This window comes from Fusarium coffeatum (assembly GCF_003316985.1).
Source record: "Fusarium coffeatum strain FIESC_28 chromosome Unknown BRIP53273_contig_122, whole genome shotgun sequence".
NCBI lineage: Eukaryota > Fungi > Ascomycota > Sordariomycetes > Hypocreales > Nectriaceae > Fusarium > Fusarium coffeatum.
The window spans coordinates 172,959-197,774 of NW_022157915.1; the positions used below are offsets into that span (position 1 = coordinate 172,959).

A 24,816-nucleotide genomic window follows, 5' to 3' on the forward strand; every position below is an offset into this window, starting at 1 on the left:
TGATGAGGAGGGTATGAGATGTGGTGGTGGTGTTGATGATCACCCGCCTGAGACGACCAAGGCTGAGAAGGATTTGCCCAAGAGGCATCTCGCCCGGCCGTGGCGCAGTACGAACTTCTCCTGATGTGTTCAATAATCCATAATTGGAGTGATCACTGACGGTGGTCGAGATATAAAGTCAAAACTCAAATGCTGTAGTATTGGACGGGTGCACGACAAAGCTGCGAACACCTGCAAATATGGACATCTAGGAGCGAATCAATTAGCTTGAGAAGTATGCAACAGCAGCTGAAGGAGCAAGGATGCGTGATGGGATGGGATAGATACAGACTGCAATTGGTCTGCGGCTGCCACTACTGTGTATGTACGTTGGGCAGAGATGAGCGCATCCTAGTCGACGGAAGCTACCCGCAATGCGCATTCGCAGCCCAGATGCATTGGGCATCGTAAATACCATAGTCTGGTTACAATAGCCTGAGCGGAACTCCATCGTCGAGAGTGGAGATGGAACAAGGCTCGGGATGGGACGAAACGAGCCGGAATGGATACTCTTGTTAAGTGCGTGTGGTGGGTAAGAGGAGAGGAGAGTGGTTGGAGATTGCTTGATAGGACGAGTCGGTAGAGGTCATGTGGTAAAAGTGGTGATGATAAACAGCACTCTAGTATCCGGCTTTATCCGGAGCGCTGACATACCCACACGCTACAATGACTCTTACTGAGACATTCAGACTTGATTGATTGTATGCGCTGTATCATGACTGTCGTCCTTCTTGTCTGTTGTTGATTCGGATTAATTTGGTGATGGAGTTTCGAAGTCGCCTGCAGGCATTCACGGCTATTTCTGGATCAAGACCCACCGCTTCAACGCTCGGACCCCCGCCTATCTATTCCCCGCGGGCCTCTCCTGCCTCTGTAAGTTGCACTGATGATGGGCGTTTGTCAGGGGACCTCTTCCGCTGGAAGAAATCACTAGCGCGCTAGCCAACAGTGATTGAGTTTCCGCTACGAGGTGCATTCTGATGCACGCACTCTGCAGGAAATACATACATGCAGCTGAGATGGATGATAGACCGGGCTGGGCTGGGCTGTAATTGGAGTTGTGTGTAACTCTCCAAACAGTTGACTCCTTTTGGCTCACATCACATTTTCCTCCTCGCATTTGTACTGTACATGTACTACAGAGCAGGGGCTGTTGATGTCGTCAGTGACTTTTCTGTGGTACCCTACCATTACCAGGAAGAGAAAGAGAGACAAGATCCAGTAAGTCCACAAAGAACAGAGTTGGAGTACAAGAGATGACCGACGGTCTCAACACGGAGATATTTCCTCTTCCCGGGTGATACGAATCTAGGCGCTGTGTCTCTTTCTGTACTATGTACTCTACAGTTGTTGCACGACAGCAGTCATTTACTTGATACTCGGTCGACCGAGTCGGGATATAAGTGCATTTTCAATCCTCTTGTCATGTTATGTGTATCAATCAGCACGGCAAGCTGCGCAAGCGTCGCTGTCCAAATCGAGAATCCCTCGACTAACCTTAGTCCTCGGGCTGAGCAATGACGCCAAGGGATTGACATTCAGAGACCCTGGCCCTGGTACAGTACACGACCCTCCACCCTGGAGGCGCACATGGACACGAGGGAAGAGGGTCTAGTCGGCCGAGTTGGGGATAGGCTTCGATTGCCTTGATTGTAAAGGTGACGGTGAACGGTTGGTGGCTTGCCTGTGTACAGTATGTATGTCAGACAGACAGGGATATCCCTCTGCAGCTGTACTGCACATATGTACATACGTACAGTAGCTCTAACATGTAAAACATCTCGCGACAACAACAATGAATGATGCATAGATATCCTGCTCAAGAGAGTGCCTAGAACAAAAATCTCCAGCAAGGATGTTTTCTAACTCGTCATTATTGCGAAATTATCACTCGTCGATAAAGAGGCAATGCAAGATCGGATCCCTGGATATCCGGTCGGCTCTTGGATGTTGTAGGGGTCCTGTTGATGGTGGGCATCAATATATCGGCGGGTGGCGACCTACGATCTTCGAGGACCCTTGATGGGGATATACGAGCGGCATCTCTTCTTTCAGCGTATTTGTGTTTGCCAAGACTGGATAGCTTTTGGCATGTCGATATTGTGAATTCGGTATGTGATGAGAGGGTGTGATGAGTGTCGTTGGTTGTTACATACCGGTGGCAATGGCATAGCATTCTAGACAGAGCTCCAGCTTCAAATGTTCACTTCGTCCCAGGTGATTGCTTTTTCTCAACTCGGTACCGCTCCGTGTCCCTCTATTGGAATGGAATCTGTAGACACCCCTGCTATAGACCGGTGTTCGCTTATATCGCTAGCCAGGACAGTCAACTGTAACAAAATCCAGACCAGGACAGATGAGATCTATGATACTAGCATGATGTCCCATACCTGCACGAATGCAACCCAAAGATCACTCAATCATGCATTATAACAAGTTATTCAGCACCTTGGACTGCATGTGTGACCCTGCAATGGCCTGATTCCTCAATCGCTTGTCATCCAGACATCTCTTTTAGGAAGAAGCCTCGTAACGAATGAGGAAGATAGCAAAGCCACCATCGAAGGAATATTAAATAACCTCAAAGTTTAATATGTCTAGTTCGTAAGCTTTTGCAAATCAGACGGGCGATGTTCCCAGGTTCATGGGTCGAGGCTTGAGGCGATGTGGAAGAAGGCTGCGGCTGGGCCCTTGCCTAGACTTCCGGTTCGCGTCGTTCCGCGGAGGACTGGGAGTCTTGGGAATAGAAGAGGGACAAGAGGGGCGATGATGTTTCAGATTATCGCTGCGGAGTTGTGAGTGAGAGAGACACTTTGTTATCCCACCCACAGCCTTTCCCGCTCCATGGTGTCTGTGTACTTGAAGTCGGGTATCTTACATACACCCAGCCAGACAGCCAGCCGTGTGGGCCAACAGACATACAGACACACACGAAAGAGGTTGAAGTTTCGTTTCGGGTCCGATAATAAGTCACGTTGGGGTGAATCTTCTGCCTAAGCCTAGGACCATCCATACAGTTCAGTCCCCAGGCCACAAGACACGGTCCTAGGTACAGTATGTAAGCACCCATGGGACTAGATTAAAAAGGCACGCCTTTCCCACTTGAGAGCCTGATATTTGCTGTATTATATGTGATGGTTTTTTCATCCCGTCTTCGCCTTCATTCTTCTTGTATTGTTTACCAGCGACTGATAACGGTCACCTGAGGCCAATATAGCATAAGGCTTGGTCTGACTTACACCAAAAACAGCATCCCGAGATATCCGCCACTTTATTACCATCACATAAGTCTGCCGTCTGGACTATATTCTCATATCAGCACCATCTATCTGGAAGACTACCCAATATAGAAGAGCGGAAGTATCTGCGGCTTGGCTTACACACAGTACCTTAGCTATTCGCTATTACCGGGGGTCATTCAAGCTGATCTCTATTCGATGCAAGCCTGGCCAGGTGCATTTACCAAACAGGAAAGCACGGGGTAGACTTGTCTCCCCATCCTTGCCAGGTGCCCTGTCAGTTGCCTGCCTCTTCTCTCTCAACATTGGAAGACGAGCCAACTCCTCGTCTTCAACTCTTTTCAATTACATTTACAATATCGATTTTATTTTTGCGCCACCATTTTTGGACCGCGCAATCTTAACGGAAAAAGATTCGCGCCCCTGAACCGGTAGCGGAATTTAGAAACTCATCGTCGCCGCCGCCGGTTGCACCATCAGGCACGGCGACATACCCCGACAGGTACAAGGTTGTTCACTGTTATTCTGCTGGCGAGCAAAGTCACTCCCGGGCACCCCTCCATATCCGTCATTCGTTGCTCTCGCCAGGACAAGAACAGATCATAACAATTCAGCTCTGGCTCGAGGTACCTTGAGAAAGATACCTTAACCAAAAGTCAGAACAAACGCCTCTACCAGTTATCGCATCTGGCTTCATTCTCCTAGACCTCTGAGAACCATCCTCTGGGTATCTGGATGCTACTGTGAACGCCCACTTCGGCCGCTCTCGCCCGCTTTCACCCACTACGGGCCCTCCTTTGCCGCCCACTCCGCCGCTGGGCTTCATTCAACTTGGCTAGGTACTCTTGTCTCGGCTTCCAACTTTGCTTGGCTTTGGGATTCCCGATTCTATCTTTTTACCTTTACTTTTGTTTCCTTTTCCTCCACTAAACGACCTACTTAACTCCTCCTCGGCCCGCTCCCCGACTTCGCCTTGCGAATTGCTTTGCTCCGCTTTGCTTTCGCCCAAAAGTCAACTCGACAAACCCAGCGATTAATCATGCCTGAATACCGCCACGCAAGAAGTGGTAGCCTCAGCGTTGCCAACGGCGGCTCGCAGGCAAACACTCCTCTGTCTTCCGCTGCAGCTCCCCGCTTCGACGGTCCTCGAAGCCCTCCGAGTACGTTGATATCATGTTTAATGTCGATGTCATGTTATGACATATTTGCTTGGTTGCATGTTGCACACGACCCGATCTTTCCCCCGCCATGCCATACCATACTGTTGTCCCTACTGACACGACTTGTTTTGAATAGACACCTCTCACGTTCCTTGCAAGTTCTTCCGTCAAGGTGCTTGTCAAGCCGGAAATGCCTGTCCTTTCAGTCACGATTTGAGCAATGCTGCCGAGAACGTCTGCAAATACTTTGCAAAGGTGAGTGCGCCATATCATGATTCGATCTTCCCTGCCCGCATGCAGCCCCAGCCCCTCTCACTCTGCACGTCGCAACGGCTTTAATGCGTCAATAACGCTGACAATTGTGTCTAAAAACGCAGGGAAACTGCAAATTCGGTCCCAAATGTGCAAACATCCATATTCTTCCCGATGGCCGACGAATCAACTACGGAAAGAATGGCGTCACAATAGGCAATACTTCCACCCTCGCCGGTCGCTCCAACCCCACCTCCGCAAGCAACAATCAATCCTCCACCAGCGCCCTCACCACTTCGCTCTACCGCGCTGACGTCCCCTCGTACACTGGCGCGTATCCTTACGACGAACAAGAGCCACATAGTCTGGGTCGCCAGCCGAGCCTCGAGAATGGCCTCCCTACTATCGACATGTCCTATACCGGGTCCAACTACGGTTCTCCCCGAGACGAAGAATCCTTGCGCTTTGGCATGGGACTCTCTCCTATTAACAACAAAGGTCTCTCTGTTCTAGACGCTCCTCTCCCCGCCTCGTTCGATTCCAATGGCATCTCAAATGCCGCCCGCTTCCCTGGTGGTCCATGGCCCTCATCTGTGCCCAACCAATTCGGCATTGAATCGCCTACTCCTTCGCTCAGCAACGCCAAGGATTCGCGCACTTCTGAGACTCTCAAACTGTTACATACCTCAGCTTTCGGTTCGTCGGATCACCTCCTGGCCCCTCTGGATAGAAGCCCACCTAACTCTCATCAAGCCAACGGGGAAGAATACTTTGGTAGGCGAGCTATGCACTCGTCCCGCTACACCAAGCCCCGTATGCTCAGTTCCAGCATGCCTAAAACGTCTGTTGATCGAGACTGGGAGCCTGGTTTTGCCTTTGGCGACGACGACGATAACCTTCCTGAGAACTATGTTCCCGAAAATCTGCAGGACCTCCTTACGCCCGTTGAAAAGGCCCGACGTGGTTCCATGCGCGCTGACGGAGATGGCGACAGCCTGAGCAAGTATGGCAGTCCCATCGGAACTAGCCCCAGCCGATGGGGCCCCATGTTCCAGCGACAGAAAGAGGAGGAGGAAACCTCTCGATCGCTCCGAGGCGCCTCTGCTTTCGGCCATGTGGGCAGCCCACTCCGAAACTCTGTTCTGTCGCAAGAAATGGGAGGCACCAACGGTTTCAACCGTCCATCTTCTTTACGATCAGGCAGCGATAGCATGTCTATGCTTTCTCAGCAGCTTCAGCGAAGCCATCTTGACGAACCTACCAACAACTCCAGCCCTCTTCTTCACCCCGCAACCGCCCGGGCTGGTAACACCGCTAGCGCTATTAGCCCCATTAGCCCGATCGGCAGGGAACGTGAGCGTATTGAGCGTCATGTGTCTAGCGGCAGCATCAGCTCATCGATGAACGGCCGCTTCACCACCCCCATCAACGAGGACGACGAGATGTTCCACATGGAGGGCATGGAGGAAGACGGCGACTCATCAGTCAAGTCTCCCAAGAGACAAACAGCCGGTCTCGCCAACATGAACGTCTGGAGCAGCTACGCTTCTGTCGCTGGCAAGTCCTCCACCAATGGAAACAAGGGCGTTCCTGTCAGCGGCCGATAAACGACTCAGGCTGAAAGGCGGGAAGGGCAGCGTGTTCTTTGAATCACTGTTTCCAGTTTTATAAGCCAGAGCGTTGGAGTTGGGTCAGCTTTATCTGATAGACAAAACTTGAGGTGGGGGTGATGAGTTGACGAGCCATGATGGGATACAAAAACAACACGACATTCGCTACGACACATAACTGCATATCGCCATTGCATAGGTATCGCCGACCAGGTCACTCATTTACATACAGTGAACCGATCGGACGAACATCTGGCATTTGAGGGAAAGATAAAAATGACAAGTGCATGGCGGTTTTTAATGGCCAAGATCAAAAAAGGATATAGGATACACGGCCAGGAGTTTTGACATTTTTGCTATGTTTGCTTGATAATTGGGAGGTTCGGTTCAATTGCTCACATATGCGGTCTTTGGATGAGAAGTGGATATTTCACTCTTTAGGATGTTGACTACAATATGAACGTAGTTTCTTCTATTGGAATGAGAGATTGACATTGCTCTTCTTCTGAGTTGGCACATCTTGCTTCTCGCCTAAAGACTTGCTACTGAGCTTGGTGTTTTGGGAAAGGAATGGGATCTACAAAAAAACAATCGCAAATGGAGAGGTCTTGAGACTTGACTTTCGTTAGATATCGCTTGAGGAAAATAGTATAAGGATAGGAGCATAATGAACATATGTTCAACGCCTGTTGGCACTATTTGAGGGCTGTTTTGTTTGTGAAGTTCATGGCTTCTTGCTGTCGTGTCAGTGTCTTCGTGGTGTCTTGTCCATGTAGCATCGAGGGTGTGAAAGATAGGCGTTGATGTCCTCACGATACTCATCCAGGCTGCTAAGATAGAGAGAACAGGGAGTTTCTATACATAGTACAAGTTAAAGTCACAGTAGTAGAGATTCAATCATCTATCCATCCATCCTCAACTGAGTGCCTACAGACACTGAACCACTCATAAATCCTACCATCCAATCTTTCACGATATGCAAACAGGACCAATTGTCACAACTCGTGAACAGCACAAAGCACGGGTAGACGAAGTATGCATTTCATGCCGACCACACTTGTCGCCAAGGTTCTTTTATTCGTAACCCTCTCGCTTCCTCTCTGTAGCTCTCTCCTCACCCCTCCTTCTGTAAATATAAATAGCCCTTTCTCATGGTGCGCCGAGATTAAAAGAATTGGATTGCGTTATATTGGCGGATTTTTGTTCTCTTTATCTCCTCCCTCCACCATCATCGCCTCCCGAATTCCTCTTCTTTCCTGGGGTGTTTATCATGAGAGTTGGAAGTAATTGTACAAAGATGGGGAGAAGGAACAGAAAAGAGGGAACGGGGGAGGTGGTGGTGGGTGGTATATGGGAGATTAAACCGTTTAGTTGGCGTCGGGCTGGTTCAGGATGTACTCGACAGCCTGGTTGACTATTCACGGGGGTCAGTATCATGTCTTGAGTCTGAAGTGTAGCGGATATAAGTACCGGAGTGGATAGAGTCGGCATCCTTATCGGGGATCTCAATGCTGAACTCCTCCTCGATGGCCATGACGACCTCGACGGTGTCAAGAGAGTCGAGACCGAGGTCGTTGGCGAAGTGAGCGGAGGACTTGATCTATTCAATTAATTAGACAAAAGATATACCGGGGTATCTTTCCATTCGAGGACGTACGTTGGAGACATCGTTAACCTTTAAATGACGTTAGTATTTCTGGCTCTATACATATCCAGAGGGAGCTATCTCAAGCTAGATATCTCCCCCAATTGCTCAAGCTCACCTTGTCAAAGCCCTGCAACAAGCTCATAATTCGGCCCTCGACCTCCTCCTTGTTAAGCGCACCGCCGGCGCTGTAGAACCGCACGGCCTGGAAGCTCTGGATCTTGGGAACGGCGGCGGAAGCGACGCGGGGCGCCACGGGAGCGAAAGAGCGGATGGTGGCCGGTCGGGCGGCGACGCGGAGGGATCGGAGAACGGCGGATCGGAACATGTTTGCTGTGGTTTTCGGAGGACAAGAGAGGAGGATTGCGATTGAGCTGGTGGTGGTGGAGTCGGGTTGATGATGAGGGTGATGATAAATTTCTCGTTGTTACTCGGGTTGAACTGGTTCTGTTTCCGATGGAGCCAAATTGTGCTAAGCTAAGCTCGGTTTGGAGGCATCACGTGATATATGTCCGGGGGAGTGCTCCGGCTTTTGAAAGCGAGATCGCATACGTCAGCGATAAAGGGGATGTGATTGGGTGGTAAGGCCGAGGATGTCGGATATAAGAGAGGCATCGTGAGATGAATATTTGAAGAGTCATTCTGCTGAAGAATGAAGTTTACTTGATATGAGAGGAATGGCATTTGGTGTTTAATGGTTAAGTGCTGATTGCAGTCTAGTCAGCACAATCGAACTTGACCTCATTGGTTCTGAGACTTAAGAGTCTGGGGAAATGAAGGACCAGACTTGCAAGTGCAGGAATGTCTAATGCTTTAGCTGACATGGAGACTCAATTGAGAAGTAGATCACGCATTGAAAGTCAATTTAATCATTAATATTCAATTGACAAATCTAGAAAGATAAGCTGGGAATGTAACCCAAAAACAACCCCATTTCATCCATCATAATCATCTTACCCTGGAGACGCGGACTAAGAACCGGTCCATCGGCCAAATCAAGCGTCTATTTCCCCCAATAAGCACCAACTAACTACCGACCGGCATAGCCTCTTTCTTTTGCCTAGAACCATCCCCTGTATATTTCCTCACTATATCAGGTTAAAATAAAGATAATCGTGCACATGGAGATCTCACTCGCCCCCTCCCTTCTCGCCAAGCTTTCCAAACGTTCCTTGCCGCTATCCAATCAGTAGCCCTTGTTGAATGGTTATCTATCGCTTCACCTACCGCTTCCAGTCTACCTCCCCGGCCTTAACTTGAAGCGTATCGAGCTTTGACTCTGAACGTCCATCTGCCATGATACGTCCCTTGGGAACTTTGTTTGTTGACGGAGTGCATGGCTGAGATAGGAAGGAGATGTTGATCTTTCTACTTGCTCGTCTGATGTCTTGGAAGCTGTCATTGGTTTGTGTTGTACAGACAATGCGTTGGAGGATCGATTGCCAATGGGAAGGACAAGGGCATCATCACTCTTAAGCTTAAATATAGAGGCTCGTGTCCTCCCCAGATTATCGCACAACCGCTTACTCTCTTCATCTGCCTTCGCTCTTGTCCAATTGCCCATCATGAAGTTCGGTCTCCTCGCCTACGCGCTCTCTGCTTCGGCATGCCTGATTCCCTCCGATTCAGTTCCCCACTCGAAGCGCAACTACGGCCTGTCTGCCCGTCAAGCTCGTCCTGAGCCAGACTTCCCCATCGGCACAGGCGACCGCTTCAACAAGGGCAAGGTCGCGCCCAAGGGTCTCTCCACTTCAGACCGCAACCTCAAGTCCATCCTGACTCCTTCCGAGGTCAACTCTGCGCTTCAGGGTCTCGCCAAGGAGTTCAAGGAGGTCGAGCTCATTCACCCTCCTCACGCAACCTACGAGGGTTTCAAGACTGTTGGCGCAAAGATTGGAAAGAACCCCAAGTTCTTCATCATCAGCGGTGCGCACGCTCGTGAGCGTGGTGGACCCGATAACGTCGTCTACTGGCTCTCTGATCTTCTGCACGCTCGCAAGGCAGGCAAGGGCCTCAAGTATGGCAAGACCACCTACACTGCTGCCGAAGTCAAGAAGGCTCTCGACGCTGGTATTGTCATTCTTCCCAACATCAACCCCGACGGTGTCAAGTACGATCAAAAGACCAACTCGTGCTGGCGCAAGAACCGTAACCCCAAGAGCTCAAAGGGCAACCCTGACGCCGTGGGCATTGACATCAACCGCAACTACGACTTCCTGTTCAACTTCAAGAAGGCTTTCAGCGACGCCATCGACCTGGGCTCTGTCGCCTCCACGGATCCCAAGAGCGAGGTCTTCCAGGGTACTGGCCCCAACTCTGAGCCTGAGACCAAGAACGTTGTCTGGACTATGGACAAGTACAAGAGTCTGAGCTGGTTCGTCGATTTGCACTCCTTCGGTGGCTACATGCTGTACGCCTGGGGTGATGACGATGCGCAGACCACCAACAAGGCCGAGAACTTCTCCAACAAGAAGTTTGACGGCCGTCGTGGTGTCCTCGGCGAGGCTGAGACGGCCAAGACCAAGTACAAGGAGTACATCTCCAAGGCGGATCTCTCCGGCCAGCTCAAGCTGGGCAACCGCATGAAGAAGGTCATGGAGAACGCTGGAACTTCCAAGTACACTGTCCAAGAGGCTGTTGGTCTGTACCCTACCGCTGGAGCTAGCACTGACTACGCGCTTGCTCGATACTACGGTAAGGCTTGTGGTAAGAGCAAGCTGCAGAGCTACACTATTGAGTTTGGCGAGGAGAGTGGTTCAGCGGCGTGCCCATTCTACCCTGATCAGAAGCAGTACCACATGTGGATGAAGCAGGTTGCCTCTGGATTGACCGAGGTTGCTCTCCAGGCTGCTGATACCACCCCTGAGGTGAAGAAGTGCCCCTACTAGATAATGACGATGGACGATGCTGCATTTTTAGTTTAATGTATATAATTTGCAGTCGAGGATAATCCCTGACTCACTCGTTAATGAGAAACACCAAGAAATGACCTTGTACCAACACCATGCTTATATCCGTCCTGTACCGAACCATCCATCTCGTCAGCATCACACCAAAACACCAAAATTGAGTGACAAAGGGGCATTTTTCTGGACGTCTAGATTATGTACACCTCATCGCCCTCCCAACCGGTCCCTTAGTCCTTAGCCGCCCTTTTCTATCACCAAAAAAGAAGTCCATGTTCCTACAACAGTGACGTTTCAAACGACCCGAGGGCAACAAAACCAAGTAAACAACAAATAAAAACTATGCATTCCATTCCAATCGACATCTCCCTTTCCCTTTTTCGTCACTGCTGGTTTATCGGTATGGCGAGTCGGCGCGGATGACGGCCGCAAGCTCAGGCTCCCACTTGTCTCCGTTGGACAGAAGTTTCTCTGTATTAATGTTAGTTTTATGTCCGGGCAATAGTTTATAGTCCAGAGTAGATGGTGTACGCACCCTTGTTGTATAGAAGCTCCTCTCGGGTCTCGGTAGCGTACTCGGCGTTGGGGGACTCGACGATGGCGTCGACGGGGCAGGACTCCTGGCAGAAACCGCAGTAAATGCACTTGGTCATGTCGATATCGTACTTGGTAGTTCGGCGGGATCCATCGGCTCGCTCCTCGGCCTCAATGGTGATGGCCTGGGCGGGGCAGATCTATATCTATGTCAGCGAGTTGGCTATGTTTTGTTGATTCGAGTTATCGTACAGCCTCGCAAAGCTTGCAAGCAATGCATCGCTCTTCGCCAGAGGGGTATCGTCGGAGGGCGTGCTCGCCACGGAATCGAGGAGAGATAGGGCCCTGAGTGTGTCAGTTTACATATTCGAGCATCGATGTATCGTTGTCGTCGTTTCGCATACCTTCTCGAAGGGGTAGTAGATAGTGTAACTATATCCCCCCGTCAGCACTCTATCTTCTTTCGCCGGACTTGATTGTTGTGACATACGGTGGTCGGAAGAACTGCTCAAGCAGAACATACATGCCCCTCGCCATCTCCGTCATAAGGAAAAACTTTCCCATGCGGTCCAGGGTGCTCTCCTTGTCCCATGTCCACTGCACACGCTTGCTCGTTCGGAAGTTGGCGGGAGGAGGACCGTGAGGCGTCGCATAGCCTCGCTGCTGCTGCTGGAGGAGGCCAACAATGCTGGTGGTGGGAGCTCGGGTGCTCGAGACGAGCTGTCGTCGCGCGATCATGGCGGCGTGGGCCATTGTGAATAGACTCGAGGAGGACGTTCGAGGTGGAACCGAGACGTTTTTGGCGGAGAGGGGAGAAGAGGTTCAATTGAGACTCCGGGGAGGGTCAACTGGTCGGGGCGGGAGGCGAGGATTTGACGTGATGGATGTGTTCGGCTACGAAAGTTGCTCAGCGGGATTACAACTCTGGGCATCTGATTGGCTAGAGTTCTACCCGTGACTTAGCACGTGATCAACGTCAATCAAACATCAGCATCATTACTCAAGATGATGAAAGTGACAATCATTATTGGACATATTTTTTTTTGGATCAGATGATGATTTCCCATGTGTCTATATCAGCTATCTAATTGGTACGCCTGGTATTTCCGTTCCCGTGTCGTTACGTCGTCTCAGTCCTTGCGGCTATATACAGCTCTACCAAGATTTAACATGTAAACTACCTCCCTAATATTGCAACAAAAGAAAGCAAAAAACTCCAAAAAATGCAATCGTCTCTGAGATCATCTCATGGGAATCATGAGCTTAGAAACTTTTCTCCCACACCTGCCACCATAATCCCATGTTTGCGGATACCAACAAATCCAACATCTTTAATCCATCAGGATAGATGATGAGCTTGCCCAGTTTGGCTCTCTTGCCACGATTACCACCACCGGCTTTCTCTTTTCCGAGGTTAAGATCGAACGGCGAAATCATGCCGTCGTCAGGCTTCTCGTCTCGACGGAGAAGCTTGTTGAAGTGTCCCTGAAGTTGGGTCTTGACTTCTTCACGAACTTCCGGTGACTTGAAGAGTTCAGCAGTTGGAAGGTTGAAACGAAGTTCGCTCATGGCCATACCGCCACCACCCATGGGAGGAATTTGACCTTGACTAATATCGGCTAGAGGGTTGTTTGTATTGTCGTGCAGGATGTGATAGCATCGCAGACTTCGCCCAGCAGCACCAGTGCGGAACTCGCATCGACCGTTCCAAGGACTCGTGAAGATATACCCCCTCGGTCTCAAGCCTGGTCCTGGGTTCATTGATGTCGTAGGTTCAACTGGTGATGACGCATCCACAGAATCGACCGACCCGACACTACCCTGTCGCCCATGACCCCGTCCGGCACCGTCCTGTAGCATCTCACGCCAATTCGTCGTCCAACTCTTCGCATAAGTCATCGCGATCTGCCTCGACAAGACAACACCGCCGACCTTTGGTTGCGTAGTATCCTCGCCGGGTCCTGCGTCGAAGCTTCGTCGCGCAGGCATACCGCGGAACTTGCCATATCCCAGTGTCTCAATCGAAACGTTAATGGGAGGGTTTGCAGAGTTTAGCGGTTGCGCAACTGGGGGTACAGGTGCGAATAGCGGGTTCACATCGTCCTGCTCGGGTGGTGGTGCTTCTGTCTGGAAGGACGAAATATGCCCGACGTTCCACTGATTTCCTGTGCTTGGGTCACGGCGTATAAGAGCCAACGTAAAAGGCTGCTTTCCCTCGTAGCTCTTACGTGGAGAGGGAGACCGGCTGTTGCTCTTTCGGTTTGTGCGTTTTCGCTCTGTCGGGAGCATGCGCTCGAAGTCCGCAGCTGTTGGGTACGGCTTCGGGATTTGTGGAAGAGGATGCTGGTTCTCTGACCCAGGCGCATCACTTGACAATGTTCGGGGACCGACTGGCTTTCGACTTATTGAGCCTGAGGCGCGAGAGATTGATTCGGGAGTTTGGATTTGGGGGATGTTTGTTGGTCGAGGAGGGAGGACGGGACTCTGCTCTTCGGGTTCGTGGGCATATCGTGTGGACGCTTGTTGTCGAGGATCAAAGGTCGAATTAACGGATAGGCCGCGCCTTCGGGTAGGATCTGGCACGGAAAGTTGTTCTTCGCTTGGTATAGGAAGAAGATCAGCTGGAGGCGTCAATGGTCTTGCGCCACCAGGAAGTGGCTTTCGCTTGATGTTCCTCGCTGAAGAGCTCTCGTCACTGGAAGATCGGTGACCTTCATCCCGTGCGAGTGGCGCACCACCAGCTCGTTCTAAGGAAGGTGCTTCATAGTGGACGTAGTAGAGACAACTGGCGACATCTTCGGCGGTGACGTTTTTTAATTGAGGTTTAAACGGGGAGAGGATAACATCTGGTCCAAAGCGTTTAGTGTCAGATCCGGTGGGGGATTTGGGGGCTGTCTTACCTCGAGTACCAGGAACTCGTGAGATGTAGAGGACCAAGGGATCTTGTCTCTCTTGAGCTGGGTTGATGGGATATTGAGGCGGATTACCTGCCAAGTTATTGAGGGCAGTAAGAGATTTAGCCTCCATCTCTTGAAATTTTGTTTGACAAAATGAGTCAAGTTCGAGGTTGACAGTTGAGGATCGGAGAGGGTGGGGGGAAGGAGAGGAGAAGTAGTATGGGGGAGGTTGGAGTAATAAACAACCTTAGCGAGTCGCCCAACAGTTCCACCCTGAAATTCTTATGATGTAAAAATAGACAAGGTGCTGACAGGAAGAGAGAGGAGGAGGATAAAGAGTAAAATAAAAGTAAAAGAGAAAGCTGGGGTATCAATCAGGACCGAGCCAAGGTGTTAGGTATCTGGAGTTGGTTACGTGGGTTGGGCTGACGGGACGACTGAGAACTTATAAGAGGGGCGACGACACTTTAAGATGTTAATCCAAGACGACGTGGCATTTGAGATGAGCTGAATGAGAACAAAAAAGAGCGATCTTGGCATTTAAGAAGGGACTGGACCAGAAAAGTAAGAAGGATCAGCCTTGCATTTTGATTTACAGTACTGTACGGACATCCATGGAGCAGAGAATAATAGTCTAGTCTAATTAATTGCTGCGAGGGCGAAAACCCAACGTCAGCTCAGACCAGTGGCTGTGTCAATCAATCAATCCGTCCCGTCTGGTCTTTTTTAGTTAACGGCCGCCTATTTTACTTGGCAGGGGGTCCATTCTCTGTTCTAGGTTTGTATGTCTTATGCATCAAGATCCATACTTACTTACTGTTGTTCTTGTTGGTGATGCAGAGTCTTTCTTTTTCGATATTGCATCACTAATATTGGGTCTTTGTATTCCCGTAGTCGGAGTATACTACGGGCATCCATGTCAGACAGAACAATGAAATGGCGGGCTGTGGAGACGCGTCTCCCATGGAATCCAGTGTTTAGACACGCATACGCTCGAGCACTGCCGACGTCACTTGGCGGGTCAAGGGTTGTCTCTGCCGAGGTTTCCAGGGACCATTTATCAGACTCACACTGTATCGCACCCTGACTCTAGGTGTCGCATCACAGTGTCAGATCCTCCCGTCCCTGTCTCTCGTAATCATCCACGCAAAAAGCAAGCCACCACCTCCAACCTGATGCAGTCAAGTATTTCTATTCTCAGCTCCCCTAACGCAACTATCTAGTCTATCTTGTCGACCTTGATTCTTATCACATGTACTACTAGGGTCTTTGGTCGTGTGCTCTTCTCATGCTTTCTTTTTTGGATAGCACAGAGACACAGAGACTTGACATGACATCCCATCTATCGTCACCTACTGCCCGCTTACATGGACCATCCCAGATCAAAGATCCAACCACCAACGAACAAAAACTTCAGGGCTGCCCAAGCAGTGACGTACTCTCACCACCGCATAATTTTCATTCGCCTTTACACATTTTGTCTCATTTCTTTGTGACGCTTGGATCTAGAATTCACGTGCTTTGCCAATAGTTGAACGCTCGGATCGTTGTTTGAGCTGGTCGAGGCATGTACGTACATCATCAATGTGGCTTTGCTAACTGCGCTGTCATTGCTATTAGAGTTTTTCACGTCAATGTTGACATGTAGCTAAATCATTTAATTGGTCGAAAGCGTTATTGCGATTCGCGAAAGCTCGAGCTCTCATCTTATCTCGAGTCAAGTCTGCGCTGAACAAGACGCTTAGCATGTCAAAGCAAGACTACCACTCCTGAACTCCATTCTGACCAACGACCTTTCCCACGTCCGCATCCTTCTCCCCCTCAACAACCTTTAGAATAAGGTCGCCTCCCGTCTTCGGATCCCCCGCGCCGGCATTTTTCAGCAGCTCAGGGTTTCCCCCCAGCCCCGTCGCAAGAAAGCCCGGACTGACGGACCACACTCTGACCCCTTCGTCCTTGAGCAAGTGGTACCAAGACAGCATCACCATGTTAAGGGCCGTTTTAGCAGAGCGGTATGCTACGGCCGTCGGGATCCCCGACTTGGGCCAACCTTTCGGGATGGACCCTGAGACTTTCGACAAGAATGAATCGTGCGCCCCGTGAAGTGTTGAGAGGCCCGAGGTAAGGAAGATGATGCGTGGGGATGGGGAGGACAGGAGGAGAGGGATGAATGTGGCTGTGAAGACTTGGGTGCTGGCTACGTTGACGTTGTAGGTTCTGTTGAAGAGGAGACGAGCGGTGGGAGGGTCTGCGCCATCATTTTCGTGGAATGATTCGAAGTTGGCGCCTAACAACAGTCAACAGAGGCCCGGTTATTTGGTGTCATGAGAACATACCGGCGTTGTTGATCAAAATGTCAACCCTGCCATACTTGTGCTTGACAAATTGAAAGAGATTTTTGATGTCCTGATCCTCGACGATGTCAATCGAGACAATGTCGATGCTACGACCAGCGTTTGGAAACTCATTGCAGAGCTCAGCGAAGGCTCTCTCCCCCTTGCGAGGATCACGCGAGCCAAGGATGATATGGTAGGTCTTTGAGGAGCGAATGAGGGCTTTGACAGTCTCGAAGCCGATGCCAGTGTTTCCACCAGTGATGAGGACGATTTCTTTGTTTTCTGCCATGTTTGTCATTGTGATGAATTGGCTGAGTTGGTTTGGTGAGCCCAAAGAGAGGATGAGCTCGTCAATTTATAATTATTGACAATATCCTCCGTAACACTGATTCACTGTTGTAAGTGTAGCTTCATACTGTTGCTTTTACGAAATCCTCCGGGTGTAAGCGAGCTTTGCAACGTGACCAACGAATCATAATGTCGAGATGAACCTTTGAATAGGCTAATAGATGAGGATTCCAAACATTCTCCACTCGAAAGGGAGATATTGGCATCACAATTGTATACCCCCTCGTCATGCATTTTGGGTAACAGACATGGTAGAACTTACACCGTATGTCGGCCTCAGGATGTCAGAAGAATCAGCCACCGAGAACACACAAGACGAAATAGTTTGGTCACTTTATGCTGGCCTAGGCTAGCATTTAGATTACTTTATTCCTGTAGTCTAAGCCTTAGAGGACAATTCTTCTGACACCCGGACATCGGACCCCTGTGGAGCTCGCGGTCTCGCGGCCGGAGATATCGCGCTAGGAGCCGGAGCCGGGTGGATAAGTTGTGCGAAAGGCTTCGGACACGGAGCAAGTGTTCATGTAGTACGAATACCTAAAAGAGTAATCTGTGTTAACCATGTTGATCAATGTGTTGCATGGTAAGAGGACACTCGCTTCCGTTGTACAACATAAAAGCGGAAGGTATCCGCGGTCGCTTATCGGACTAACAATCCGGCTTCCTGCATCGGAGTAGACCTCCGATGTCTCATACTCGTTCCGTTGGAAGGAGGAAAGAGCTGTAGGTAGCTGTTGAATCGCGATATCTACCCCGCATTACCTACCCCACGATGTCATAACTACAGCTTCTTTCTCTAACACCAACCTTCACATCACCAATAAACGTCATGTCTCTCAAGAAAGTCCTCCTCGTTGGTGCAAACGGTACCCTGGGCTCAGTCCTCCTTGAAGGTCTCGTGTCTTCAAACTCATTCGACGTCTCCGTCGCCAAACGTCAATCTTCCAAATCGACCCCAGCGCATGCAGACTCCGTCAACATCGTCACCATCCCAGATGACTTCGCCATTGACGCTCTAGTCTCTGCATTGAAGGGTCAAGATGTCGTTATTGCTTCGTTCCCATTGACGAATGTTGTTGACCAGCATTTACGTCTTGCGGAGGCTTCTGCAAAGGCAGGTGTTAAGCGATTTATCCCTGCGGACTTTGGAAGCTGTGATGCGCAGAGCGAGCAGAGCAAGAAGCTTCTTAAGCTGTACAGAGATAAGGATGAAGTGAGAAACAAAGCTATCGAGCTTACGAAGGAGTATTCCAGCTTCTCATGGACCTCTATCGTGTGTGGACATTTCTTTGACTATGGTATCCGCGATGGTCTGTTACACACCGATCTCAACACCAATAGCGCTGTGATTCTTGATAAGGGCGACGTTCCCGCCTCAGCATCCACCCTCTCCCGCGTCGCCGAGTCCCTCGTCGCAGTCCTCAAACACCCCTCCACAACCGCCAACCGACTCCTCTACGTGCAAAGTTTCTGCAAGACGCAACTCGAAGTAGTAGAAGCGCTCGAAAAAGCTACAGGCGCAGTGTGGGAGAAGGAGCATGTCAACTCGGACGAGTTCCTGAAGGAGCAGGTTGACAAGATGGCTGTCAAATATGACCCTCATGCGTTGGAGAAGATTGTGTTTGTGCTGGGTGCGCTGGATGCGGAGTGGCCTAAGAAGGGGGATTTTGCGATGAAAGAATTGGAGCTTGAGGATGAGGATCTCGATGAAGTCATGAAGGGGATCGTAAATGAGTGGAGGAAAGAGAGAGAAAACAGCAGGAGAAGTGACGGGATGGGACTTGTTATCTAGTTAACCTAAAAGTTATAGAAGAATTAGCCATCGAGCATATCTCATGCTACTTTATTTTTGTATTCTAAGCGTGAGAGGATAATTCTTCTAGCACCTACCTACTTGGCTATAGACCGTTAACAAGGAATTATCGTTGTTCGCATATCTTGTTACCCATCGGATGACATAAATGCCAAGCCAGTTTCTTCACCTTAAAGGTGTTGCACAGGGCTGATGACATCCTCAACCCCAACGACAGGATCTCGATATGTAAGAAACGTATCACAGAGACCTTCCAAATCCAGTATCTCAAGAAACAAACCCAACAACCAGCTCCAAATTCCAGCAGACAAATATAAGATCTCATATATCTCCCTTCAGCCAAGGCTCAGCTTGCATCATCGGGCTTCGTATTTCCCCAACGGCCATAACCCCATCCGGTGATCACCAGGGTCCGTCCAATCGACATACAGTAGTTACATCACCTCCATTCCTAGTTTGCGAGTGACAGGCTATCATTTTGTTTAATATATGGGGTAATCGGATCCTACTCGGGCTCTCGGAACATTTCTTGTGATATTTCGTGGAAGAGCCTGGGCTGACGAAGTGTGATGCCAGAGAGCGCTTGGCATGACATACATTTGTGACTGTCTTAATGATATATAGATGACTGAGTCTTCCATGTACGGGGAGGGATTTTGGAAAGGAAGTTGCAGCATAATGAGAGAGCTTGACTTACCAACACATAGCAACTTTACTTTTGTTACATACTACCAAGTGTCCATTCACTATGCTGTCTTATACCATCCTCACAACCCTCCTCCTCATGTATAACCCCAAATGCTTCTTGATAGACGAATCATAACTAACACCATCAGCTCTCCTACTATTGCAAAGAATGAATCTTGCGACATCACTACGAAGCCATGCCCAACCGTCACATCCACTGCAGAAGTTTGCTCAACCTGCATAACCCTCCCCTGCCTGGACTACTCCGTCATTCCCCTCACCCAAAAGGGCTGTCCCACACGTGTCTCAACCGTCTCAACCTCCTTCCCCTGCTCCAAGTCTGAGTGTCCCAGTGGTTGTGACACATCGTATGTTTACGCGTCTTCATATGGGACTGCCTCGAGTATCAGCGCAAGTCGCCTTAAACCCGCCCCTACCATCACCTCAATAAGAGCTACACCCATTTCTACCGTCACTGGAATAAAACTCACACCTATTTCTACTGGCCACGTTAGCAGCGTTATACCCATCCCCGACTGCCCAACCGTCACCGAGACAAAGACCATCTGCTCGGACTGTATCAGGCCTCTGTGCTTGAGCTTGTCGACGGTGAGTTCGGTATGTGGATGTCCTACAGCAGCGACTACTGTGACCACAGCATTTTCCTGTGGAGGAGATTGTCCTGAGGGATGTGGGACGTGGTTTGTCACTCCTACTGTTACGCCGGATTGCAAGTAGAGGCTGGTAAGTGTGGTTGGAGAAGTTAAAGTGGTTGCCTAGTGTGGCTTCTGCAGCGGAAGGCGTGAAACATCGGGAGGGCTGATGAAGATTGGAATGTAAAATATTCCGGGTGGCTGGATTTAGTGTTATACTTCCAGATGGAATAGTCTGGACACTCATTTATTGTTCTGGGATCGGTGTATTTTTAAGGCATTGAATGCGAACAACGTGGTGTTTGACCTTCAATTGGACTATTTGCTGAATATAATTGATTGCATGACAAAAGTCAGCCCAGCTTCAAATAGCTGTGATCCATTCCTTGCCGTGGTGTTGACGGAACGGCTAAGACACCACTATAGAATTACCAGCCACGGCACTAACCTCAACTGCCGCCGCTTGGAACGAAGACCCCAGAGCTAAGAGACTCTAGATCTACTATTCCCGAGAAAGTCAAATGACGTGCATCAGATAGTGCTATAGTCCACTAGAGCCTCATGGCTGATTATCAGATGGCTGGGCGTCAACAAGATATATATAAGACCCCTATCCTTGGCTAGCCTCATCATCAACAACTTCACTCACAAACTCATCGTCTCTGGATAACAACAGAAGATTTACTGAATAACAATATCTATAAAACCGCCAAGATGCTTATACTCATCCTCCTCAACCTCTTCACCCTAACATCCGCCCTCCCCTCACCATACCAATACATCGGTTGCATCTCAACAGCCTCCGCACCACCCTTTACCCCCAGCCCTATAAAAGCACCTTTCACAGCACCAGAATGTCTCAAGTCATGCTCTTACACCGCAACGCTCATCGCCATTGGCTCTGGCTCTTGTCTCTGCGACGCAGGTGGTGCTGCCGCTTCTTTCGAGCTCGTCGATGAGGCACGCTGCAATGCACCTTGCACTGATGATGGAAAATGTGGTGGGGAGGGTGTACTCAGCTTATACCAGCTTTCTTCGGGACGTGATGGTGACTGCAAGGGGAAGAACGGAACTGTCCCGCCTGTTGTGCCGACCTGTAACGTTTGCGACCACGTTAAGACTCCTGTCCCTACTCCTACGCAGACTCAAGTGGTTGTCACGAGTGTTATCTGCCCGCCTGAGGGATGCAGAACTGTTCTTCCGACTCCTGTTACGACACCTGTTGGAAACTCGACTGGGAAGCCGTGCCCATCCGGAGGATGCAACGGCAACAATGGAGGAGGCAGTCAAAATGGTTCGTCATCGGGATCATCTGGGTCTTCTGGATCGTCAGGGTCATCTGGAGAAGGATCGAATGAAGCACCGGCTCTTGTGAGCGACAGTCCCGAGCTTTTTACGCCGAGTATATTATCAGCTATCGCCGTTGTCATCTCTGGGATATGCTTGATATAGGATTGGGAAGGGATGTGCTGGATATTAAACACGGACGTTCGTTTGCATATTGTTTTGGAGTTTGGGATGGATGCGATTTATGATTTGATGGATGAACGGATTTGTCAACTTAGACAGCTAGTTAATTAGGACTGGATAAAATGTTGTTATCATTACTCCAGTCTTTTCCATGGTGTAAACAAGACCAGTGAATGAGGGTATCATACCAGGGAGTCTACCTACTTCGGCGCCTCAGTCAGCGGGACATATCTCACGCCAAACAACTGCTTCTTGGTGACCTCCCCATTACCATCCTTCTCAATCCTCCACACGTGCTGGTTATACCCCATCTTGTCATCATCAACGGGTATAAACATACTACCCCTGATCAGTACTAACACCCATACTTGAGCCAATGAACTTACCATCCAGGAGCCTTTAACTGCTCGATCAACTCGGGATGAATCTCCACGGCCGAAGCGCCAACATGAATGACGTCCCACCCCTTTCCCTCATGTTGTTCACCCTCCCTCGGTTCTTCAACCCATCCTTTTCTCCCATCACCAAACCTGAACCTCACCTTTCCACTCTCCAAGAATCGTCTTCCTTGCTCGCTTTTAGCCATATTGTTCTCGCCTAGCTCTTTCAGCTGCCTTATGTGTTCCAACCCAACGACAAGCCCCTTTTCGCCGACAAGTTCAGCCATAACGTGCGTTAAATACCCCGAGCCAGAACCGATATCGAGAATCCGTGGGGAGGGTGATGTTGAGGATGGGAGGAGATAGCTAAGGACGTGCTCGATGGCGGAGGCGTGCATATGTGGTGCTGATATCGTAGCTGCATGACCGATGGGTTGGGGAGAGTCTTCGTATGGAGCTGCTGGAGCGTAGTGTGCGCGGTCAACCTGGACTGTGAGCATATCCTTCGATACAAGAGAGGGGAGGCAGTACCTTGAGGAATGCCTCTTTTACTCGCGCATCAGTGATAAGTCCATTCTTCCACATGTTCTCGATCAACGCCGAGTTTGTATCGCCACTGCATGTCCAAGCCATGTTGATACTAAATAGTCGTCGCTGCTGTGTAAGTCGAGCAGATGTCCGTCTGAAGCAGCTTGGAAGAAAAGAGAGGGGTTTCCTGATGGGAGCCACGATGACGGAGAGTCGGAGTGATAGGTAGGAAGGTGGTAATGTGATGTTCGATCCAGACCGGAGATATTGTCATGAGGAAGGAGCAACGTTGCTAGCGACAGAACAGTTGTAATACTATCATCATGGTGGGAGCCGAGCTGCCGCAAGCTTGTGCGGGGCCGTTCCGTAATCCGGGGATCGGCGACGGCTAACCCCACAAAGTAAACCACGCGGCTAAGTTAACAGGGGCTTTAGTTAGGTCAACAGGGGATATTAGAGTTATTTATTTCAAGAGGGGGTTCTCTAAGGAGGTTGATCTTGTGTAAGGCTGTCCTTTAAGAGCAAGGGTTCAGCATCTGTGCAAATCCCTCAGACAGACACCTGACATGACCAGAGACACCACCATGTTCACAACCATAGATAAAAAGAGAGATCAAGATCAAATGTTTTTAGACATATATAGACGTATGAAACTGCGTGTGACGCGCCAAACAAAAAGCTTGTGGTAGGAAACCAGATATCCCTCCCGTCCATCCCATTCATTCCACCCAAGAAGAAACGCCCAAACAGAAGAACAAATAAGAGAAACGCTTACGTCTCTCGACTGATGCGCTTGCATGATGCGATATGTTGCGTTGTTGTACATGAAAAACTCCTCTCCCATATTCTTAAACTACTCGTGCAGAGGACTCGCCCTCGGCAATAATCGGGACGCCCAGGCCGCGATCAGGGCTCTGCAGGACGAGCTGCTCGTGACGACGGGCTCGTAGGAACTCGGCGACGCTCTTGATAAGAAGGAACCAGCCGACCACCATGAGCACGTATCCTAGCCACTCGCCTCCGCTGATGGTGCCTAGGTCTTCGTCCGTAACATCGCCTTGCTTAAAGTTGTGCGAGTTTGGGTCTGGTGGGGCGGCGTAGCCATCGGGGCCACTCATCGCTGGGGGCTCGTCTTCGGAGACGCCCTTCATATAGAAGCCGTATTGGATCAAGGTGATGCCGAGACCTGCGCGGGAACCGTTTTTGGCAGCGTGCGTGGAGTGCAGGAGATATGTGAGGAGGAAACCGACGAGTTGGAAGGATGTTGAAATCATGCCGTTCCAGACGAATGAGAAGAAAGATCCGACTGGCATGCCGTCGATGTAAACCTCGTCAGGTCCGCCCATGCCGGGGGCGAGGATTGTTGTCTCCCAGTATGGAGGGGCGGCATCGGCGGCGGCTTGTTCGTAGGACTGATGACAGTTAGTATACACACACTCAATTCTATGACCATGAGCAACATACCGGTGGTAGCTCATCCTTCTCGGGATCACTGTTGCCTCTCTCCGGACGCGCAGACAAGTTGGCGAAAACACCATCCGATCCAGAACCGCCTCCTACAACTCTTGTTGACCTTGATGCAGACGGCGCTGGTGCCGAGGCAGCCGGTTGAGCAGGGGTTTGCGTCGCATTGGCAGTATCGAACGACGGTGTCGAGTTTTGTCGCATCAACCGCCTACGGTCATCAACTTCATCGTCGCTATCGTCGTCATCGTCAAAGGCATCGGCGAGGGTGGAATCGACTTGACGGTTGGGAGAGGGGGCTCGGGAGTGAAACGAGGGCGGTGGCGAGTGGGGGACCGAAGATGATAAATGGTTGTTGTTGTTGTTATGAAAGTCTTCCTCGTCTTGGGCGTTAACCTAAGGCTGGTCAGTTTTTTGTATTCCTCTCAACGTTTCGAGGTCGCGACTTACTCGTTCGTATCGTCCTGACATGATGGGCTATCGTCGGGCTGCCTCCCGAAATCCGATTACCAATGAAAATAAACGCGATGTCGTAGGGGCGAGAGAAAAGAAAACAAGAATCGTGAGACCAAGAGGAAAGGAAGTCGAAGAAAAAACAACACAAAAGGAGAGGCAATCTATTTGGCGAGAGGTTATGCGATAAGGTGTGAAGGAGCGACGGCGGCAAAAGGTGGGTTTTCAGGCGTTTCGTTGGCTTTGAGATTCTGAAGAGCGATTACGAGGCGAGGAGAGAATGGAAGCCTGAAGCGCCTTAGTCAAGATGCGGCGGACGGGACAGTATTCGGATCCCGTTCGGTATCGCCACAGTGTGGATAGTCACAGGGGGATGTGTCCAGAAGGGTCTTCAGGGGGTCT

General features: G+C 50.1%; 10 protein-coding genes across 10 annotated transcripts; 4 read left to right on the forward strand and 6 right to left on the reverse strand.

Annotated features, from left to right (window-relative positions):
- Window positions 1-4,317: 4,317 nt before the first annotated feature.
- On the forward strand, window positions 4,318-6,297 carry FIESC28_05682 (uncharacterized protein; the record flags this gene model as incomplete). The annotated part of the gene is made up of 3 exons (XM_031159827.1): window positions 4,318-4,438; window positions 4,575-4,693; window positions 4,816-6,297. 3 exons carry the CDS (start codon window positions 4,318-4,320, stop codon window positions 6,295-6,297), a joined length of 1,722 nt encoding a protein of 573 aa, XP_031016142.1.
- A 1,370-nt stretch (window positions 6,298-7,667) lies between these two features.
- Window positions 7,668-8,273, reverse strand: FIESC28_05683 (uncharacterized protein; the record flags this gene model as incomplete). The annotated part of the gene is made up of 4 exons (XM_031159828.1): window positions 7,668-7,714; window positions 7,771-7,900; window positions 7,958-7,975; window positions 8,064-8,273. 4 exons carry the CDS (start codon window positions 8,271-8,273, stop codon window positions 7,668-7,670), a joined length of 405 nt encoding a protein of 134 aa, XP_031016143.1.
- Window positions 8,274-9,510: 1,237 nt separating this feature from the next.
- Window positions 9,511-10,833, forward strand: FIESC28_05684 (uncharacterized protein; the record flags this gene model as incomplete). Its single annotated transcript, XM_031159829.1, has 1 exon — window positions 9,511-10,833. One exon carries the CDS (start codon window positions 9,511-9,513, stop codon window positions 10,831-10,833), a length of 1,323 nt encoding a protein of 440 aa, XP_031016144.1.
- Window positions 10,834-11,245: 412 nt separating this feature from the next.
- FIESC28_05685 (uncharacterized protein) lies at window positions 11,246-12,138 on the reverse strand (the record flags this gene model as incomplete). The annotated part of the gene is made up of 5 exons (XM_031159830.1): window positions 11,246-11,322; window positions 11,387-11,585; window positions 11,638-11,730; window positions 11,790-11,817; window positions 11,876-12,138. 5 exons carry the CDS (start codon window positions 12,136-12,138, stop codon window positions 11,246-11,248), a joined length of 660 nt encoding a protein of 219 aa, XP_031016145.1.
- A 510-nt stretch (window positions 12,139-12,648) lies between these two features.
- FIESC28_05686 (uncharacterized protein) lies at window positions 12,649-14,412 on the reverse strand (the record flags this gene model as incomplete). Its single annotated transcript, XM_031159831.1, has 2 exons — window positions 12,649-14,231; window positions 14,286-14,412. The coding sequence occupies 2 exons, from the start codon at window positions 14,410-14,412 to the stop codon at window positions 12,649-12,651; spliced, it is 1,710 nt and encodes a 569-aa protein (XP_031016146.1).
- A 1,630-nt stretch (window positions 14,413-16,042) lies between these two features.
- Window positions 16,043-16,916, reverse strand: FIESC28_05687 (uncharacterized protein; the record flags this gene model as incomplete). Its single annotated transcript, XM_031159832.1, has 2 exons — window positions 16,043-16,569; window positions 16,619-16,916. The coding sequence occupies 2 exons, from the start codon at window positions 16,914-16,916 to the stop codon at window positions 16,043-16,045; spliced, it is 825 nt and encodes a 274-aa protein (XP_031016147.1).
- Window positions 16,917-17,795: 879 nt separating this feature from the next.
- Window positions 17,796-18,758, forward strand: FIESC28_05688 (uncharacterized protein; the record flags this gene model as incomplete). Its single annotated transcript, XM_031159833.1, has 1 exon — window positions 17,796-18,758. The coding sequence occupies one exon, from the start codon at window positions 17,796-17,798 to the stop codon at window positions 18,756-18,758; it is 963 nt and encodes a 320-aa protein (XP_031016148.1).
- A 2,075-nt stretch (window positions 18,759-20,833) lies between these two features.
- On the forward strand, window positions 20,834-21,571 carry FIESC28_05689 (uncharacterized protein; the record flags this gene model as incomplete). The annotated part of the gene is made up of 1 exon (XM_031159834.1): window positions 20,834-21,571. One exon carries the CDS (start codon window positions 20,834-20,836, stop codon window positions 21,569-21,571), a length of 738 nt encoding a protein of 245 aa, XP_031016149.1.
- Window positions 21,572-21,789: 218 nt separating this feature from the next.
- On the reverse strand, window positions 21,790-22,602 carry FIESC28_05690 (uncharacterized protein; the record flags this gene model as incomplete). The annotated part of the gene is made up of 3 exons (XM_031159835.1): window positions 21,790-21,928; window positions 21,976-22,454; window positions 22,501-22,602. 3 exons carry the CDS (start codon window positions 22,600-22,602, stop codon window positions 21,790-21,792), a joined length of 720 nt encoding a protein of 239 aa, XP_031016150.1.
- A 743-nt stretch (window positions 22,603-23,345) lies between these two features.
- On the reverse strand, window positions 23,346-24,432 carry FIESC28_05691 (uncharacterized protein; the record flags this gene model as incomplete). The annotated part of the gene is made up of 3 exons (XM_031159836.1): window positions 23,346-23,909; window positions 23,962-24,357; window positions 24,412-24,432. 3 exons carry the CDS (start codon window positions 24,430-24,432, stop codon window positions 23,346-23,348), a joined length of 981 nt encoding a protein of 326 aa, XP_031016151.1.
- Window positions 24,433-24,816: the final 384 nt, after the last annotated feature.